We start from the raw sequence: 20,296 nt of genomic DNA, 5'->3' as shown, positions 1-20,296 counted from the left end.
GGGGGCGGGGGGGGAGGGCGTCACTCGCATGACAAAGGCTGTACAAGGTCAGGACACCTATTTCTGACCCGCGGATTAGAGAACAGCGTTACGAGACATTTAAACGCGATTTAACAGAGTCCCACAGCCATGGCACACACGATCTCCTCCCCACGCCGGCTGCGGTTTCCGCAGATCCTTCGTCGGGAAAAGGCAGACGACGACGACGCATAAAACGTTTGGCCTTTGCAAATAAATGCAAATACATTCCTCGTATAGCAGTCATTTTGGCAATAGTATTAGCAAGCAATATGCTTGGATAACTGATTTCCACTAGTGCCATTGCAAACTCTTCTTTGTTGGACAACAAAAGGCCAGTTGCAGCATTCTGGAAGAGAGGAACACACAGACTCAGGCGCAGGATCCAGTCACGCCAGCACAGCAGGTGCCCAACTAACAGTTTTGAAGCGGCCGTGACAGAAAAAAATAGCAAGAAAGAAACTGAGTCCCAGCTCCGGGACGATGGGCACACAACTTCTATTCTCACGCAATGCTTCCGATTCTTTTTTTTTTTTAGCACAATATACTGCTTTTACATAGAAACTAGTTTTTAAAGGGCCATTTTTAGTAAGAAAAATGACATTTTATGTTTCAGCGTAGAGGCTAGCTGAAAAGAGAGACGGAAAAACATCCAACATATCAACGCTTGTATCTGGAGCAGAAACCCAGGGGAGCAGCCTTGTTTTTCCAAACTGACAGCAGACGCGACTGCTTTATCTTCCCTTCCACGGGTCCACGGCACATCCTAGAAGACAGCTGGGGAGCAGCTCAGCTCATCTACACATTTCCACATCCCGTTTCAATGCTCCCCACGGGGACAGTCAGTAATAACTCTCCCAAGTGGCTGATTTCGATTTTGCCGAAGTAAGCCGGTTTTCAGACCTCAGAAAAAGAATTTCTGACAAATCGTCTCACGTAACAGTATTGTTCTGAAAACCTACAGCAACTGTGAAGGGGATCATTTGCATAACGAGCGTGCCTGGAGCAGCCTGGCTAATCTACAGGCACAAGAAATTACACAAGCGAAATGCTACCCCTGGAGCAAAGCAGGCAGATTTGCCCGAGTCCCAGAATGAAGTACAAGGTCTTACCTGGAAATCATTAATTTTCTTAGTGAGAAGATGATGTGTTCTGAGTCACCTAGAATAACCCAGAAACAGAAGGGTCAGCTTTAAACCACCATCTGCAACTCAATACATTCCTGCTGTGTTCCCAGCAGCAAGAAAAGGAAATGTTTAGGACACAAAAAGCAGCACAAAGGCAGAGAACCAGCAGCCAGGAGATGCTGCGATGAGACTGCAGCCTCTTGCTTCACTACCATTCACACAACACGAACCACCCTGGGCAGCCATCCGGGAACTGCCAGCGACACCTCTCGCAGTGAAAGCCACTACACACTCACTTCACCAGCGGGCTTGCTTCCTCAGTCCGGGACCGGGCTCTGCATCTTCTCGCCCAACACTGGCGATGCAGCTCAATCCCCCTGCCTTCTTTAGGAGGCCACATGTTGAGCAGGTAAAACCTGGCACCTTTGATTGAAACATCAACACGAATCTACTGCATCTCCATACTGTGCAGGTAGCGCTTTCTGGAGAGTCAAGAAGTCGTCTTTTTTTTTTTTTTTTTTTTTTTTTTTTTAAAGGCTGTATGTGTGTCCTGGTTTCAGCTGGAATAGAGTTAATTGTCTTCCTAGTAGCTGGTATAGTGTTATGTTTTGGGTTCAGTATGAGAAGAATGTTGATAACACACTGATGTTTTCAGTTGTTGCTAAGTAGTGTTTAGACCAAGTCAAGGATTTTTCAGCTCCTCGTGCCCAGCCAGCAAGAAGGCTGGAGGGGCACAAGAAGTTGGGAGGGGACACAGCCGGGACAGCTCACCCAAACTGGCCAAAGGGATATTCCATACCATGTGACGTCATGCCCGGTATATAAACTGGGGGGTGTGGGTCTGGGGAGGGGGGATCGCCACTGGGGAACTAACTGGGCATCGGTTGGTGAGTGGTGAGCAATTGCATTGTGCATCACTTGTATATTTCACTCCTTTTATTATTATTGTTGTCATTTTAATATTGTTATTATTATCATTATTAGTTTCTTCCTTTCTGTTCTATTAAACTGTTCTTTTCTCAACCCATGAGTTACTTTTTTTTCCCCGATTCTCTCCCCCATCCCACCAGGTGGGGGGGAGTGAGTGAGCGGCTGTGTGGTGCTTAGTTGCTGGCTGGGGTTAAACCATGACAATGTGCAATGGCTGTTGGCCTGCTCTGCATTATAAAAGATGGTTATTAATTGTTTTCAAGCACTGCTCTTTAGGGAGGGAGCCCCATAGTGTATTTTGACACCTGAACACAATCACACAAGAACTAGAAGACCTAGCTGTAACCTGTGTGTAAGACAAGCCACCCTTCCCTAAGGCAGGCAAGACCCATGGCAACAAAAACTTTATGAGTTTTGGAACAGAGAGCAAGGTAGAAAGTGTCTTAAAGTAAGAGAATGAAGAGCACAAGTTTCTGATGAGTGAGCACTGAACTCCACAGCACAAAACCATACAAACGAGCAGACCAGGAAGGAGGTGGCAGAGATGAATGAGCAGGGTCCTGAGGAGCACAGAACACACAGGACATCAACAACGAAAGTGTGGAGGATGGGAGCCGTGCACAGCAGGAAGGACAGGCACATCATCCCCGTGGATCGTTTCCCACCCTTGGCTGCCCAGCCTGCAAATGCCCATAAGAGGGAGCAAGGGACCAGGCACCCAGGATTAACCGAACAGGGCAAAGCCCTCAAAGGGACAGCAGACTCTTACCTGCAGATGACCTTTCAAATTGGCTGGCGTTTTATAATCCCCCTTTAAAACCTATGGAAAAGAGAAAATTGGAGTGACCCTTCTGGGGTAGTGGCTCTATGAACATCCGCAAGTCCACCATTAACTGCATCCTATGTCCCAGTATACCTGAACCAGCTGAAATACCCTGATGGGCGTTTGTTCTACCTCATGGTGCTATACTGGTGAGGCCGCACCTGGAGTACTGTGTTCAGTTTTGGGCCCCTCACTACGGGAAAGACATTGAGCTGCTTGAGCGTGTCCAGAGAAGGGCAACCAAGTTGGTGAGGGGCCTTGAGCACAAGTCTTATGAGGAGCGGCTGAGGGAACTGGGGCTGTTTAATCTGAAGAAAAGGAGGCTGAAGGGAGACCTTATCGCTCTCTACAACTACCTGAAAGGGGGTTGTAGTGAGGTGGGTGTTGGTCTCTTCTGTCAGGTGGCTGGAGATAGGACGAGAGGAAATGGCCTCAAGCTGAGGCAAGGGAGATTTAGGTTAGATATTAGGAAAAATTTTTTTACTGAGAGGGTTGTCAAACATTGGAATGGGCTGCCCAGGGAAGTGGTTGAGTCACCATCCCTGGAGGTATTCAAAAAGCGAGTGGACAGGGTACTCCAGGGCATGGTTTAGGGGGCATGGTTAATGGTTGGACTTGATGATCTTGAAGGTCTTTTCCAACCGAAATGATTCTATGATTCTATGATTCAAAAAAAAAGCAGGAGGATTCCTCCTCCTTGACTGTAAGGAAAGACAGGGAGCAGCATCCTGCAGGGGCAGGGAACCGACACAAGCAATTCTCTGGTTCTCCCTTAGCCTGGAAGGGGAGAGTATTTCGGTCTTTACCATCGAGCCAGTTCTCCAAATTCATCCCAAGAAGTACAAAGGTCCACGTCAGAGACCCAAAGAGTCCCTAACCCTGCCCAGGGCAGATGTTCACCCAAATCACCTGTGTCCTAGAACACCAGAGCACTTGGAGCACAGACCAGCCCCAGGGAAGCAATTCTGATCTTCCAGGTCAGTGCTGCTACTTGCCTGCCTGCGCACGATCTGCACACAGTACCACGGGGACTGGTCCCACCTGCAGGCATTACCCTGCTCCCACCAGTGTGACAAAGGACACCCCGTCCCAGGGCACCGTCACGGGGAGCACATGCAAAGCTGGGGGGGCTGCAGAGTCCAGCCTCAGGCCGGGGAGGAACCGATCCACCCCAAAACATAAGAAACTCCCTCTGTTTAATAACTGCTGTCTGTGGCTCTGCAGCTTCTTCCTTCCAGTTCTGCTCCAGGGACATGAGTCAATATTCTAAAAAAAAAAAAATCTTCTGGTTTTGCCCAAATGCATTACAAGCCTCCACTCGCATTCCCCACGGGACCGCAGGAGTGGCTGGCGAGCTCGCCACTGACACAGCACAGTCTGCGCGTCCCCCAGACCAGCATGTCTAGTGCCTACAGCTGTGCACCTAGATAAGATCAGCACACGACTCCCACGCCTGGGTTTGAGAGCGGGGCTAGATCAGGGAGGGAGAGGTCAGTATCTGCCACAACAGAAGAATCGAACAGCACCACAAAATCATAGGGAACGTCATCAGTTTGAGCCATGCCAGACTCAATCTACCGCATGCATCTGTTTTGAAATCATCTCGGTGTAACTGCGTGTCTGTCGTTCCCAGCCTCCCAAAAGGAAGACAGTATTTGTTTCTCCTCTGCTCTTTCCAGATTTGGTTCAGCAGCCTCTACTGCTCCAGAGGGCTCTGTGGGTGCGGAAACCCACAGCCCCACGTCAGCACTCCTCCCCCCGTGGCAGCGCCGCAGGCAGACAGCAGCCACACTCACTCTGTGCGTGTTGTTGACAACTAAGGGGTCGGGGTGGCCGTAGTTGGGTGGGTTGGCGTAGGGGTCGTAGCCGAGCCTGGCGAGCATTGGTGCGATGTGGGCCATGTCCTGCAGCACATCCCCTGGGATGTGTCCGATCCATTTAGATAATGCCTCCATGTTCACCGGCTTGATAACCTGGTCTGTTGATCTTTCTATCCTGGGGAAAAATAATAAAGAAAAAAACAAAACAAGACACTAAAGTTGGATTTCACGCATATACTGGGCTCAGACAGAAGAGCCTTCAGCTAGTGTTCACTGCCATCTCAACATTTCGCTTCCAATGCCCAAGACACGCGTGCAGAACAAACGCTCAGCGCACAAACGCTGGGTCTGCCTGGGGCAGAGCTGGTGCAAGGCAGAGCGGGGCAGCCCTGGGGTAGACCCTTCCCGCTCACAGCCCTGCTCTGGGGGAGCGGATCCTGGCAGGGATTTCCACAGCCCCAGAGATTGGGTCCCCGTGTACTGGGGGGATCCGTCCTGCACCGGGTCAGGGTGTTAGCAGGACACCTCTGCTTATTACAGGAAAATAATGAAAGATGTGTGGTCTGTATCACAGATACACCACACAATCCCACTGAAAATCCAAAAACTTATCTGTTAAGTAATCTCAGAAAAATTTACTCTGAGCAAATAGTGCTGAAAGCCCTGGAGAAATCATCACTTCAGCCATCCAAGGTGCCTACATCTCCCTATCCTACACCACAGCTGCCTTCCTGGTTCGCCTGGGGTAAGGGCACTGGGACGTGCTCCCCGCCGGCCACATTCCCTGCCCTCCAAGCCCCTCGGGGAGCGAGGCCCTCTCAGGTACAGCCCCTGCCTCTGCACCCTGTGCTCAGTGGGATGCTGGCCCGGGGTAAGCAGCCGCCTGCTCGGCTCCAGCCAAAGGAAACCACACTCCGCACGGCATGGGTGATGCGGCGTCCTAAGAGGGATGGATCTTTGCGGATCCTGAGCCTCATGAGAGCATCCCAGTTACCGACAGCTAAGGCACAGGCAACGCCACACAGCCTCCTATGGAAGAGTGTCTCAGGGCGGAGGGAAGCGGAGCCCGGCCACACACCCACAACTGAAACAGAGAAACAGAGCAGCTGCGTGTCCACAGCTGCCCTCACCACTCAGGCACGAGCAATTTATACAAAGACTGCTTGTATGGTTCCCTTACACCACTGATTAAATTTTGCTAAGTTAGGCTTAAGCCTCCATTTAGGAAATAAAGAGCGTTAAAAGAGGAGAAGAAGGTGGGAGAAGGCAAGCAGCGTCCTTGCACCCAGAGACCTACAGCCAGTAAAGGAAGGAGTGCTGGGGTGTGTCTCCATGGAACAGGTATTTCTTTTATTCTGCAATACCAGCACCAAACCTGGCAAGAATTGCTGCTCACCACTGAAAGCCATTCATTAGCAGCAAAACTAATCGCGATAAGGAGGTATTTGAGGACAGGTGTTGAAGAGAGGCATTAAAGAGCTCACATTTCAGAGCAAGCAGTTCTTTTCAAATTAGAGACCAAAATAATTTCTGCAGTGTCAAGACAGATGAATAAAGCAGTCACCTGCTCCTAAAATCCTCGCCTGACAAACCGCTCTGTTGGGTACAACAGATTGCTAGTATTCAAGCTGTCTTTACTCAGAAGCACAAAACCTACGGCCGCAAAACTGGATATGCTGCCACTTCTGCCCCTGAAAAGCATGCATAAACACAAGTGATGTGTCTTTGCCCCCAGTTTTAGCCTTGATCTGCTTCGGGTAACAAAAATACTTCTCGAAAAGCCAAGGCAGAAGCCGAGACACTCACTTGGAAAGTGACACCCCACCGGGCTTCCCTATCAGCTCCTCATGGTGCAGCACCATGTCGCTCCAGGAGATGTCCAAGAACTTCATGATGGCATGCATGGACTGCTCAGGGTGCAGCACCAGCTGCTCGTAGTAGACAGGCAGGCACCGGGACCGCCCGATCTCCAAGCACTGGGAGTACATCACCTCGATGGCTTTGTTCCACTTGGTCAGGCAGTCTCGGTAGCTGTTCAGGTCGAAGCCCGCGATCGTCACTTTCCGTGTGATCATGGAGTGGACTGAAGCCCGGCCATCTCGAACCATCAGGAGGAATTTGGAATTGGGGAACAGCCTGGACAGGTAGACAGAGGACTTCAGCGTGAAGGGGTCCTTGTTACACAAATACCTGGCTGGCTCGCCATGCTTGGCGATCACTTCCAGTATAAAGGCCTGCATAGCAGCATCCAAAACTTGGTCCGTCACCCCCGCTTCGTCCAGACGCATCTTCTCTCGCCCCGATTTGGACCAGGCCTGCCGCATCGCCAGCACACGGGGGATGATGCGGGTCTCCTCTCCACAGCGCACCTCAGGGTGGGCATCGAGCATGGCCCTCATCAGTGTCGTGCCGCTCCGTGGGACCCCACCAATGAATATCAGGGGCATCTCCTTGCTGTAACGATACTCGACGTGGTTGGAGTCCACCATGACCAGCTCCTCATTCTTGGGTCTCATCAGCCTGTGTCTCCTCTCACTCAGGACCTGCTGGCACTCCAGGACTTGCTGGCCAAGGTGCAGAGTCACCATCAGGGCGACCACCGAGCCCAACACCAGCAACACCCTCCTCATGGTGATCCGCATCCTGTTCTCCTCCGCACAGGCTGGTGACCACGCTTCAGCTTTCAGCTAGCAAGTGTTCAACCCAACGGGCATCTGCAAGAGAAACACAGCACGGTCAGAGGAGCAGGAGCCGCAATCCAGCCCGACGGCACCTCAGCGTCCAGCCTGGCTCCTTCAGGATGCTGACGCCATCCCAAGATTTCATAATCTCTTTCACTTATCAGCAACTTCCAGGCTAGGTGCCTTCTACCCAAGAGGTAATTAAAGTCTGTCTCGGAGCACACCCAAAGAGATCATTTCTGGACTGTTCGTGTACCCAGAAACACTGGTTTACAGCTGAAGCAAAGCTCCGGGAACTTTTCGGAGAGAACGGGCCATGTGTACCCAGTCAATCCTCAAAAGAATCTTTACAGACAGTCTGCTCCATCCCAGATGAAGCCCAAACCCTCCCTGCAGTTCTCCTTCCTTCCAAAACTGAGCTGAGCACACCACCGTCTTCTCACTTCTCTCAGCCACCTGTCTCCTTCCTACATTTTCTTTAGTTTCAATGTGCTGTCGCAGGGGAGGGGGAAAAGCTGAAACAAGAGAAAAACGAAAGCATCTCATGCAAATTTTAAGGGTCTGAGTCGGGAGAAGCAGTTACCCATTACAATGAAACGCTTTAAGAAATTAAACCATATGAAGGCTAACAGGATCACACAGAGTCAGTGTTAAATGCCCTTCCTCCAGAGACTGACCTTACCTAAAAATCCTTGGGGACTTCATCTGGCAATAAGGCTTTTTGGGTTTTCTGCGTCTCAGTAGGATATCCAGCAGGAAGCCTGCAGTTTCTCCAAGTCTCCTGCTCTGCTGCCTGCCCTAGAGGGACTCCTGCGAACACTGGCACTGCTTCCCACACCCTCCCCCCCTTCTGCTCCATTTGCAAGTACAGGTTTTGCAATCCTCCCCTGGGCTCACCCAGGGATTTCAAGTTCTTTGTGATTATGTGGCTGGGGCGGGAGCTGAATGGAGTGGAAGGAACGGGACGTCCATGTGTTTTGTTTTGCTGACAATCCAAAGAACTGCTTCAGAAAAACGTTTTCTCCTCTCAACTCTCTCCACGAAAGAGCAAATTTAGCAGCAGCCTGTGCAAAGCCCCTTGGCAGCAGGGAGCCAGGCAGCCTCCCTGCCCCTGCCCTACCTGCCAGCAGAACTGGCCCCGCACTCGAGGACTCGCTGTGTTCCCCTTCCAGCCCCTGACATCCCACTCCACCTATGCAGACTGGTGAAGCGCTGAGCTGCTCACCATCCACCCGCTCTGCTTTTATTCTGCTCAAACCATCGGATTACCACGACACAGAGGCAGTGCCTCTCTGCCTGCCCAGGTATGTGTTTTCCCATCCCAGCAGCTAAGTAACATCACCACCAAAATTATTTTTAGCACCATGGTTAACATCCTGGCCAACTGCTTAGTTAACATACCAAGGTTAAACAGTTTAAAATGCATGCCCATATACTAGATAAAAGTCAAAAAGTCAAATGCTGGTCCATTTGTTTAGATGTAAATCAGAGGGAACAACAAACAGCTCTGGCATTTTTGCAGCACCAAGTGCAGAGTCAGACCCATTAAAAAGACAAGCGCTCCTCTGCTCCTTCCTGCTATCTTGATCTGCTTCAGTCATGTAAATATATTCAAATGTTCACCCTAAAAATAATTGCAAATGCCGCAAGACCCATCTCAATGCATGGTAGTCAGGATTTAAGGCCAGCTGGAATAATTACGGCTATGCAGACCAAGGCAGGCTAATTACCAGGAAAGATCTGCAGTTTAAAAAGGAGTTTGTGAGCACAGAAGTGCTCTGTTCTTTGCAAAAAACGGCTTACAGTGAGCGTTTCCCACCGAGATGCTCCCAGCAGCTCCGCCAGCTCTGCTCTGAGTGCCGCCGGAAGGGAACAAAGGGACTCGCTCAATTTGCTGTGCGAAGCGGGAGGCTGGCTGGGAGCCTGCGGTACCAGCCCCGCTCTGGCAGCACCCAGTGGGACAAACTGCCATGTCCCTGGGGATCATCCTGCCTGCCCGGCCAGGATGGACACACAGCCCCCACCGCTGCCCATCCAATGCCACCAGCATGGGGAAGCTCTCGCCCCACCGTGGGGCAGCAGGAGAGGCAGAGAGGCAGGTGGTGACGGCTGCCATCAGGGAGCACAGCTTCTCCCTCCCGCTGTGCTCCGGACTCTCCCCACCGCTGCAGCACACCATTGCTCCTGCCAGCAGAACAGCCCCGCTCTGCCTCCTGCATGGGAGCCGCAGGCACCGGGAGGGCTGCAGCAGAACAAACTTCTCTGGTGGGATTACCCCAGTGTACCCAGGCGGGCTGAACAAGGATCCGTGAGCGTGCTTGGCAGCGGTCTGCTGAGCAACCACAAACAATCCCGGCTTATTTTCAACTCTTTTCTGCAATCCTCCACTAAGAATTTCCCCAAATTTATGGGGCTTATTAGCCTACAAGAGAAGAGGGATGGATAATTTCCTCCACAGCAGATATTCTGGTGGAAAATATCATGGCATAATTAGGCAGCTTGACTGTCTGATCAGAGATGACCTTCTAGTCCTTCAGATGCCCAAGCTGGCTCTGAGACCTCTCCACTCCAGCAGGAATTAGGGAGCTCTCAGGGGCTTCTCTGGCACATCACAGCAGGGACTGAAAACCACTGCAGCTGGTGATGGGAAGCAGAAATCAAAGTGCCAGCAGCTGACCCCGGGCTGAAGCCCCCGAGTGCAGCTTGGACACTGCAGGACAGGGACAGACTGTGACCCACAGCCAGGGGCTCAGTCCCCAACTGCCATCAGGGCAAGGCTGGTACTGAGAGCAGAGAGCGTGGGGAAAGATGGGAGCTGGTGGGGAAGTGACAGCAGAGCAGTGACAAACAAGGACACAAGAGCTCCTACAGGCAGAAATTCTTCCTTATTTCGCATGCTGATCAGACATTAGTATAAACAAGGCTTAAACCGTTGCTTGTCAGCTTGCGAAGGCAACACAATATTAACAGAGCATCAGTGGCAGTGTGGACAGACCTATGAAATATTCACCATCCCACACCCAGCATCACAGGGGAATCAACTGCTCTGGCACATGCCATCCATATGTGCTTACCTTCACCCGGTAAGTTCATTTTGCTGCTAGCCAAGCTTCATGCTGAAACACAGGTGGCCGCGAAAATACCTAATGGGGAAGAAAAGCCACAATGTCAATTTGTTTATTTATTGCAAACATCTGCATGCTCGGTGACGAGCGATGCTCTCCTTCTCAGCACCTTTCCCTGCCGCACGCACCCCTCCTGCCCACAGCCTCCCACCAAGCCCAGGGGAAAGGTGGTCCCGGCGGAGCTGGTGCCCCCAGCTCACGGTCAGCATGCAACTCGGCCACCTGCCCAGAGGCACCGGCACTGCTCCACCGTGGTGGCATCGGCAGGGCTGAGCCAGGAGAAGCCGAGGGAAGCAGGAAGGCGGCTACTCTTTTAGGAAACGAAGCCTCCTGGAAGGGAGAAGCCTAAGAGGGACAGGAGCAGCTGGGATGTTTAAAACCCAGGGGACGACAGTCCAAACGTGGCAAGTTTCCATCGCACACAAGCAACCAGTACAACAGCCCGTCCCAGAGGAAGCAGCTCCAGACTCGCCTGCCCCAGGCTTTGGCACAAATGCTGAAATCAGGCAAAAGTGGGACTATGGTCAGAGTCCCCAGACCAGTAACAGCAAAAGGAGATGGGGCCCAGAGGACTCCCCAGGTCTGGCAGGTCATGCTCGTGCCTCCAGGCGGGGTCACAGGATGCCAACCTCTGCATTAGGAGCTGCCCACGCTGCAGGGATCTCCCCAGCTCCAGCCCAAGGAACAAAGCTCTCTCCAGCCTCACCAACCCCGTCAGGTAGGCAACCAAAACCCGCACATCAGCCCAAATGCCAGGTTTCCCACAAGGACACAACACCTGCGCCCACGAGGACTGCACCCATCCCGGGGAGCCCAGCAGCCGCGTGCACCGCCTCGGCTGAAGCTGTCCTGCAAGCACAGAGCATCCCGGTGACAGCGTGCCTGTGCAGGGGTCCTGCCCACGTCCTGCCAGCGGTACAGCAGCCGTGTCCCTCCAGGACACCTTCCTCCAGACACGGGAGGGCAGGAGCAGGGAGGACCTGTCCCAGCAGGGCTGCAGCTTTCCAAGTAAAGCTGCCATCTGGGGGGCCGTGCTGCAGCGGAGCATCCCAAGAGGCCAGGACCCAGCAGGATGGCAGTCCGCTCCGAGGCTCGCAGCGTGTGCACAGGACCACAGGCTCGTTGTGGGGCTGCTGCAGCTGGGCCCTTCCCACAGTCAGCTCCCCCTTGATGCACGACAGCATCCCGGCCTCAGAGGGTGTTTCTGAGAACATTTCACGTACGGACACTAATTGTTATTCCAGACACCCAAGAGTCTCCTCCTCTCCTGCCCAGCTGCCTTCGAACGTCACGCAGCCCCTCCACTTCAGCACTAATTAGAAAACAGAGGGAAACTCCACCCAGCACAAACTTTGCAAGAGCTTATCCGCAGCGCATGCATCGCCCTCCTTCCCTGCAAGGCTTTCTGCTTGACCCTGGCCTGGCCTCCATTGACCATGGGATTTCAGGCCCAGACAAGGCTGCAGGTCCGCGGAGCAGCAGCTGCATCCCTGGGTGCGCTTCTGCAGTGCCACAAATGATGTGGGGCACGGAGCAGCGGCGGTTTAACAGCCCAGCCCGAGACACCCTGCTCCGGAAACGGCTCCAGCTCTTGCCCGTGCACACAGACACACATACAGACACACACACGCTTGCAGACTTCCTTCCGGACGCTGCACAGCGTGCCAATGTGTGGCTGCTCCACCGGCCGGGCAGACACCGCGGCCGACCGAGCACCAACCGACTGCAGCCTCCACGTCCTCCTTCACCTGCTGTTGTGAAACGGGTAAACCACCGCCACTGCCAGAGAGCAGCCCCGCGGTGTCGGTGCAGCCGGGGCCGCCGGAGCAAGGGAGCCATGCACCATCTGTAGTGACGAAGCAACATCTCAGTCCTTTTTTTAAAGCAACGAAGTGTTACAAAGAAACAGCAAAACCAGTTTCTACAAGAAGCTCCATACGATCAAAAAATGCATTTTTCTTTAAACCATTCCCAGAAACAACTGCTATTAGCTGTAACTTCCCCAAAAGACCTATGCGTGGCCTGGAAAATTTTAGCTCAAATCGTTGGTGCTTAATAAAAGGATGAGGAACTGCGGATGTCCTTGTGGCGGAAGAGCAGCAGAAGCTGTGGTGAGCAAGAAATATCCTAATATATCTAGCTTGCATCTTTACAAATCAGCAAAATTTAATTACTTAATTGATAGTCTCCAGTTAATTCACAGGCGGCTTGCAACACAAAAATAAACACAGCTTGCCTGAGGGTGACTGCTGCCGTCCCAACCTGAGCTCAGACAAAGGACGCACCCAGAAGCGCCGTCACCGCCGAAGGCAGGCCTGCTTCTCCTGGTAACTCCTGGTGGCAACTCGTAATGTGCGTTTCAAAACGGCTGATGACTCCAAGGCATCTCTCCCTTTGCAGGACAGAGATGCTCACATCCTGAGGAGGCAGCAGCAAACAGGAGAGGGGTCAAACGAGCCCCGGGAGAGGAAAGCTGGGAAGAGCCAGCAGCGGCTGAGGGCGAGGAGTGGGAAGGGATGGGCTGCTGGCACGCAGACGCACAGGGTGTTTCTCCTTCTCAGTTTCAAAGCAGCCTGAGCAAAAGCCGGTCAACAAATTTTAAAACATTCACCAAAAGGTCGATGAGCAGCCCTGGAAAGCAGCAAGCACGGAGCAAGCACCGATCTCTGCTTCCTGCTGCATACCCACAGAGGCAGCCAAGGGGACAGCTGAGGTTCACCCAAGTGCAGCGTCAGCCACGTTGCACAACCCACAGCTTGTGCTCATCTACCCCCAGCACAGCAAGGATCGATCCCCGCAGGGACGGGAGCAGGGTCCAACTGACATTGCGGTTTGCTGTGCGCCCCAATCGATACTGCAGCCACTTGCAGTGGAACAGGAGCTTTGTACAAACTCTGCTAGAAGTGAGCAACGGCCTGAGGCTCCAGGAGGTGAGAGAAGAGCCCACTTTTAGGTGCATGAAATTAAGCTGTTGAACAGCACCTACAGCACTCAAAAAAAAAAAAAAAAAAAAAAAAAGAAATTGCTTTCAGGCCACCAAGTGGTGAGAACAGCAACATCGACAGCAGAACAGTTTTTGCTTATTCAAGCTAAAGATGGCCACAAACCCAGGTGCATCTACAGGACTCAGAAGCCAATCGCAATAAAAATACATGGATTTTAGACCACTTCAGGGTTATGTGCCCCTTTGAAAACCCCCCAAAAGAACAAACAGCACCATGGTTTGCATTTGCACCGCTGACATCATCCCAAGTAAAATTGGAAGAAATAGTCAAAAGACTGCAAGAATGAGCGTTTAAGCACACATCTTAGCACCCAAACCACAAGGAGGGTGTTTAAGCTTGCATCTTAGCACCCAACCGGCTCAACTCACCTCCAGAACAGCCGCAGGGCACGCCAATGCTGCCGTGCTCATCGGTCCTGCTCCATTTCCTTTCAGTTCAGCAGTCTCAACGCGATGTGCCAGCCAGAGCCCCTGCAACGACGCCAGCTCCAGAACATCCCCTCTGCCTTCCACTGCACAAGGCGCGCGCCGTGGCTCTGGCAGCTCTGCTCAGATGCTGAAGTCGCCCCAGCAGCTGGGCGCGAGGGTCTGGCGGCACAGCCCACCACCACGGCGCAGCTCCCGCTCCCCGCACCACCACAAATACCGCATTCCCGCAGCCCAGAGGTCGTTGGCTTGGACCGTTGGCAGGGACAAGGGGGTTTCACAAAAGACCTTTTCTCTCCCAAAGCACAAAGCCCTCCTCCAGGGAGGACATGGGGGAATTTATTCTCACTGCTGAGTACCTAGAAAAATAAACTAGCAGAATCTGATGCCCTGAGGATTACGGCAGCACGCACCGGCTTCAAATACCAGCTTTCTTACTCAGAAAAGCCTGCGAGGTGGAAGCCCTGTGCCACACAGCGCGTTCCCAGCCAAGCACCCCAGCATGCCATCCCCAGAGAGCCTGGCCAGGGCTGCACACACAGTGCGCCAGCCCGCTTTAACAGGCTCTAAATCACATCAACAAAGAGTCAACAGACATTTCACAGCACAAATGTACTATTTGTTTATTGCCTTGAGGCTGTTATGATTAGAAAAACATTTTATTATCCTGCTCAATGCTACAATGTCCCCGAAATAATAAAAATCCCACCAATTTACAGCATCTTCACTCTGCCCGCCTCTCATTCCAAGCACAGCAATGGCATTTTATCGTCCAGTGATGGAAACCACAGCATCCACTTCTGCCAACCTCTCCGTAAGGCAACAGCCTTTGTCTCAAACTGGCTTATTAATTATGAAACGCCCGAAGTGAAAGCTGCTAGCAGAAGGCGGTGATGGAGGCACCCACCCCAGTGACTTGGCACAAGCCACCATACCCACTGCACCCCAGCAAAGCTCCAGCAAAGCCAGGAGGGAAGGGGCTTGCCAAATCCCCCCTTGGCTCAAGGAGCGGGGTTGGGAGGCACAGCTGCCACTGGAAGGACCAAGCTGAGTGATGGGGTACAGGCGGGGAAGGGAGACCCACCTGCCGGCCCGTGCCGTGGGCTGCGGGGGACGGGTGCCAGAGCAGGAGGGATGTCTGTCACCCCCCGCAGCGACGGATGGGGCCACCCGCCAGATCAGCTCGGTCTCCGCTTTGGAAGCGCTTGTGTCGAAACGGGACAGGAGCTCTGCGCTTCGGAGGGACACTTCTGACTTTCAATCAACCCACCACTCCAATTCACAGAGCTTTACCTTTTCTTAATTACTCTGCAGTCGCTGCCTCAGGGGGACAAAGGCAAAGCCAGCGTGGATACCTCTGCACAGAGGGTGACAGACAGACACACTCCTACCCTTGCTCTCCTTGCACCATGACCAGTGGCCCCGCTGTCCCACTCCCCCCACAGAGCTGGACAAGGACGCTCTCAGGAAGCACAGAGCTATTCCCCCACACCTTCCTGATCCTCTGACCGGGGTCCCTCTAATTCCCACCCCTGGGCCCAGGGCAGGTCCCTGGGAACCCCACTGGAGAGGGCGAGGGGAGCTGGAGTTTGCAGCTTCTGCGTTAACTCACCACTCTTGGTACAAACATGACTCTTCCCTCCCAAAACTGAACAAAGATTCCCTGCATGAATGTGGATGGTCAGAGCCCACCATACAACATGGAGAAAAAGAAGTCAGAGGAACTGCTAGAAAAAATACTAGGTATCTTAAAAAAAATATTTTTCCAAATCCACGTGCCAAACCATAAGTCTCAACAAGCTCCAGTCTTGCATGCGCAAAGATCAAGATTTGCAAATAAAAGGTTGTTTCTGCAAGAGAAACCCCAAAACCTCAAATGTGCTTAAGAAACAAAATCAAAATATTTTATTTCCCCATGCAGCAACACCAGGCGTTCCCAAAGCTGCAGACACTCACTAAGGAGAGGGTAACATGGACAGAGGGGCATGCTGCACAATCCCTTGGGCAGCGAGGTGAGGAAGAAATGCGGCTGTACCGCATCTCCCCGCACCCCTCTCTGCTTGTCCTTGCCCTGTTTCCTGCAGCTCCCAGTGCAGTGCAGCCCTTCGGGTACGCGGTCCTGAGCACACACCAGTCCCAGGACGTCCACCGCAGCCCAGCTGGGCTCAACACGTCAGCTGCCACAAGGGCAAGCATTTGGCATTTTCACAAAGCCAGTAATTTTGGCTCAGAGGGGCTCAGAGCGCTGCCTAGCACTGACTTCAGCAATGTGTGAATACGTGGCCTCCCACTCGATACGGCGCAAAGCCTGTGTGCTTCCACAGCCCCCAGCGAGGACGTGCAACAACCTCCCACCGAGCCCCGGCACGGGGAAAGCTCTTCTTGTGAAACTGTGGATGGAAGAAAAGGAAACGGGTCCTTCCGAGACGTGCTGCTCCGTGTGCGGCGTGGCTGACCTGTAAGACAAATTAACCCTGAACAGCACATCCGAGTGCTTCACGGCTCGGTTCCTGTCTTCAGAAGCCCAGCTGTAAGCCGTGGGTCCTCTGCTGCCATTTACATCTGCAAATGCTGGGCCACCGAGGGCTGCCTCTGCATGCTGTCCTTCCTCTGCAAGTCACCCGGCCGCGGTGGCCCGCAGCCAGTTGTGAGCACAGCTGCCCGGGAGAGCGGGGGGGCCGGGTGCTCTCCCACCCCCGTTATAGCATGTCCGGGCACAGCCACTGCCAGAACCGGTCACTCATGCCGCAGGATCCACCCGCAGCACAGAGCAGGAACAGGAGCACTGGAAAAACCCCAGCTGCTTCTCCCTGTCCCGCTCCAGCAGCCACAATTGCAGTGGCTCCAGAGCCGACGACGGTCATTTCTACACGGAGAAGCACCTCGACGCTGCAGCCACTTGCGGATTCCCTGGTCTTGGTTTGAGCTCACTCGCCTGGGAACGCGCAATGGGAACCAGCCGCTTGCTGAACTTCTGAGCACTGCAGATTGAACAACCCTCTGCTGCTGTCAGCGGTTCTGGCTTGCAGACCCTGTGAGGGGGCTCGGGGCAGCTCCTCAACAGGCCTGCCGTACACTGCACAGCTCTTACGGGCAGGGCCAGCCCCAGGCAGCGTTGCCAGCCCACGCCCTGCCTGCACCTGCACTGCGAGGGCAGCGCAAAAGGATGCACTGGGGATGAAAAGGGGAAAAAAACCCGTCGTTCCCCAGTAGACAGAATTTCTTTGGGGAGAATCCCTGCAATACTGGAGGCTGACAGGGGTTTAGGAGAACTGCACAGACTAAGGCTTGCAAAATTGTATGAAACAAAGCAGGCAGAGGACAACACGGCAAGCTTCTCCCACCGGCCTGCGCTCTCGCTGCCTGCACTCGGAGGGCTGGGAAATCCAAAGTGAAACATGCTCTGCTGAGGCTTCCTAAACGCATCACAAATTCGTCAGAAGACGCATGTGTACGGTGCCAAATAAAACCACCTGCTGGGCATTTGTTTTCTCTCTCCAGAAACATTCTCGACAGTCACTGCATTTTGTAGTACTTCTGCCATCCCGCACATCCCCTGAAGGCTCAGCGTATCTGTAATGTAAACTGCCTTTGGAAGTATCTTCTTAAAATAGCGACAGAAATTACTAATACAGTTTTTAAAACCTACAGGCAGAGAACCGCAGTGGCACGAGCCTGCCCGTCCTTCTGGTGAGCTCACCAGTGAACCACATCCCGGACAGACCCGCAGCAGCTCCCGCCTCCATGCCCCCAGCCTGCGACATCTCACCAGTGACAGTGCGGAGAGCATAATTCTGCCCATAGCCCCCTGCAGCAATGCCCCCCAACGCCAGCTGCAGCACCGGCTCCGGGTGATGCCGGGAAGGACCTGTGCGGCACGATGCGTGGCTGAGCCACCACCACGGGACACAGTGTTGCTCGCCCCAGGGTGCCTGGAGCACGGTGGTGGCTGCCCAGTCTCAGCTGACAGGCCATCAAATGTTGAGGCATGGAAAATGGCTCTCATGGCCAGATCCTAGCAGCGATGCTCCGGTCTTCTGGGAAATGTGGAGCTGCGGGCAGCAGCCAGCCGCTGCTCCCCTGGAGAGCTGCACTGCCTGCCGAGCACGCACACAGGCACAGAAGCAACTCGCAGGAATGGAGAAAGCTCAGCGCTCTGGACCAAAACACCAAGCTGCTGGGAAGGTGTTCATCGGTGCACCAGCAAGATCCACCAGCCCCTTCCTCAAACTTCGCTATGCGGGTTCACGCACAGACCACGGGGCAGTTATGAAGGTCAGCGTTGGAAATCACCCCCCAATTTCAGGGGCTGCCTTCGCCGAGTGAGCACCCTGCAGACCCTTGGCTCTCTCTGCGGGCAGCACAGCACGCCTGTTCCTGCCGGGTACCACGTGCAGGCAGCCACCAAGCATGAGCTGCAGTCAGGCACACTATTACAAAACCCCATTTGGAGGAAACATTTGAACCTGCGTTGGCACTTGACAAGCTCCCCACGAGCACGCTGCAGTGTTCCCAGAAAAGCAACGTCAAATTTGGAAACCTGTTAGCACAAATCATTTTAATCTCTCCACTCACCCTTGCTTGGTACCCCCGAGCATGAAAGAGCAGCACAGCTGTGCAAAGGGGAGACTCACCGCCCATATATTAAGTACAAGCAGCTGGTGGGGCTGGGCTGTGACTCGCAGAGGAAGACATGTGAAGGGGTTTCAAGCTGCGAGATGTTTTTTTGGACAGAGCCCGAGCATGCAAACAAACACAGCGAAGGACAGAACAAAGGCCCGCACAATGCAAACCATGCCCTTCCCATGGAAGATTGTGGCCCAGCTCATGCTGCGGGCAATGGGAATGTGCGGCCAACAGTGCCAGGGACCGCGACTCTGGCCACGAGTCCCAAGGAACTCGAGCTTGCTACGGAAACAGTGTGGATCTCACATCCCCACCATGCAGCACCGCACGGCAACGGACCGGCGACAGGTGGGCAGAGCAGGGAGAGCTTCAGTGTTTTGGGTGGGCTACAGGGCACCAAGGCAGCTGCTTGGGAGCCTACCTGTGATCCCCCCTGCCAAGGGACCCGCACCCCGCGGCCACCCAGCAGAAGCTGCAGCTGCCCAGACCTCAGCTGCTGCCAAAACTTTTCATGCCAAAAGCTGAGGCTAACGCTGACCGAGCCCTACGGGTGCAGCCTCTCACTGAGTGCTCGCTTGCCCAGGCCACAGCGGCCCAGGCGGCCCCACTCGCTCCAGCGGAGGAGGGCAGCCCCGACGCCGCGGTTCAGCCCCGGGTGCCGGGACGGATGGACAGCCCCGGTCCGTGGGTGCCTCCTGACGGGCATCGTGCCCGAGCCTGCCCTCTGCACTACTGTCCCGTCTGGCGATGTGCAGGTGATGGAGGGCACGGCCTGGTGCTGGCTCCCAAAGGGGTGCCAGGGAGACCGAAGGGCGAGGCGAGCGTGCCAGATGGCAGGAAAGAGGGAGAAAAAGGTACGTGGAGCACGCTGCGCTGAGCACCCTGCACCGAGCACCCTGCACCGAGCACCGCCCGCTGTGCACCAAGCACTAACCTCCGCGCACCGTGCGCTGCACAGCGTGCAGCCTGCATTGCTCCGCGCACCGAGCATCTCCCGCCGCTCCGCGCACCGCCCGCTCCGCACCGCTCGCCGCGCACCTTGCACCGAGCACCTTGCACGCCACCCACCGAGCGCTGCCCGCGCTGCTCCCAGCGCCCGCACCGCCCGCCGCTACCGAGCGCCGCCCGCCGCTGTCACCTGCCGGCTGGCGCCGCGGCGGGGACGGGGGGGGACACACACCCCCGTGCCGGAGCCGGTGCCGAGCGGCGCTGACGGCACACGCAGCCCCCCCGGGGTCCCCCCTCCCTCCACTCACCGGGGCCGCCGCCGCCGCCGGCCGGGAGCGGCGCGAGACGCGGCGACGTCACGCGCACGAGGGGCCGGGATCCCCGGTGCCGCCCCACTGCGCATGCGCCCCGCCGCCGGCGGGCGGCACCGGGCGCGGGCGGGAGGTGCGGGGGCGAGGAGGGGGGCAAGGGGTCACGCGTGTGCCCGCACCGGGTCGGGGGGGGGTACGTGTGTCTGCGTTTGCCCGGGACACGCTTGCGCTCCACGGGCAGCACGGGGGAGCCGGTGCCGGGACACGGCCGTGGCCGCGCAGCCGTGCCCCCTCCCGGGGCGGGGCCGCCCGCGCCAGCAGCAAGCACCCCCGGGCCCCAGCAACCCCCGGGGTGCTGCTTGACCGGCAGCACTGCGATCACTGCAGTCGGCTAATTAATTAGCACAGCGGGAGCGCCGGAAAATGCTACCGAAGGTGCCAGCCGTAGGGGGATAGG

General features: G+C 54.8%; 1 protein-coding gene across 7 annotated transcripts; it reads right to left on the bottom strand.

Moving 5' to 3' along the window:
• Positions 1-88: 88 nt before the first annotated feature.
• TPST2 (tyrosylprotein sulfotransferase 2) lies at positions 89-19,855 on the bottom strand. 7 transcript variants are annotated; one of them, XM_052797721.1, is made up of 7 exons: positions 19,837-19,855; positions 10,474-10,542; positions 6,525-7,432; positions 4,695-4,893; positions 2,845-2,895; positions 1,131-1,179; positions 89-367 (listed from the first exon to the last, which is right to left on the bottom strand). In XM_052797721.1, the coding sequence occupies exons 3-6, from the start codon at positions 7,358-7,360 to the stop codon at positions 1,150-1,152; spliced, it is 1,116 nt and encodes a 371-aa protein (XP_052653681.1). In that variant the 5' UTR covers positions 7,361-7,432; positions 10,474-10,542; positions 19,837-19,855; the 3' UTR covers positions 89-367; positions 1,131-1,149. The 7 variants fall into 7 exon arrangements, with proteins under 7 accessions (XP_052653681.1, XP_052653682.1, XP_052653683.1 ...); XM_052797722.1 differs by lacking the exon at positions 19,837-19,855 and adding an exon at positions 19,649-19,667; XM_052797723.1 differs by lacking the exon at positions 19,837-19,855 and adding an exon at positions 19,619-19,636.
• Between the last annotated feature and the right edge of the window lie 441 nt (positions 19,856-20,296).

This window comes from Harpia harpyja, chromosome 9 (genome assembly GCF_026419915.1).
Source record: "Harpia harpyja isolate bHarHar1 chromosome 9, bHarHar1 primary haplotype, whole genome shotgun sequence".
Taxonomy (NCBI): Eukaryota; Metazoa; Chordata; class Aves; order Accipitriformes; family Accipitridae; genus Harpia; species Harpia harpyja.
This window is presented reverse-complemented; position numbering and strand designations above follow the sequence as displayed.

Bases quoted from the DNA above. Each gene is read 5' to 3' on its own strand.
- TPST2 (XM_052797721.1), bottom strand. From the start codon at position 7,360: ATGCGGATCACCATGAGGAGGGTGTTGCTGGTGTTGGGCTCGGTGGTC. The intron at 4,894-6,524 runs GTGAGTGTCTCG...ATTTTTCCCCAG, and splicing joins GGTGGGGTGTCACTTTCCAA to GATAGAAAGATCAACAGACC. The intron at 1,180-2,844 runs GTAAGAGTCTGC...GGGTTATTCTAG, and splicing joins ATTTGAAAGGTCATCTGCAG to GTGACTCAGAACACATCATC.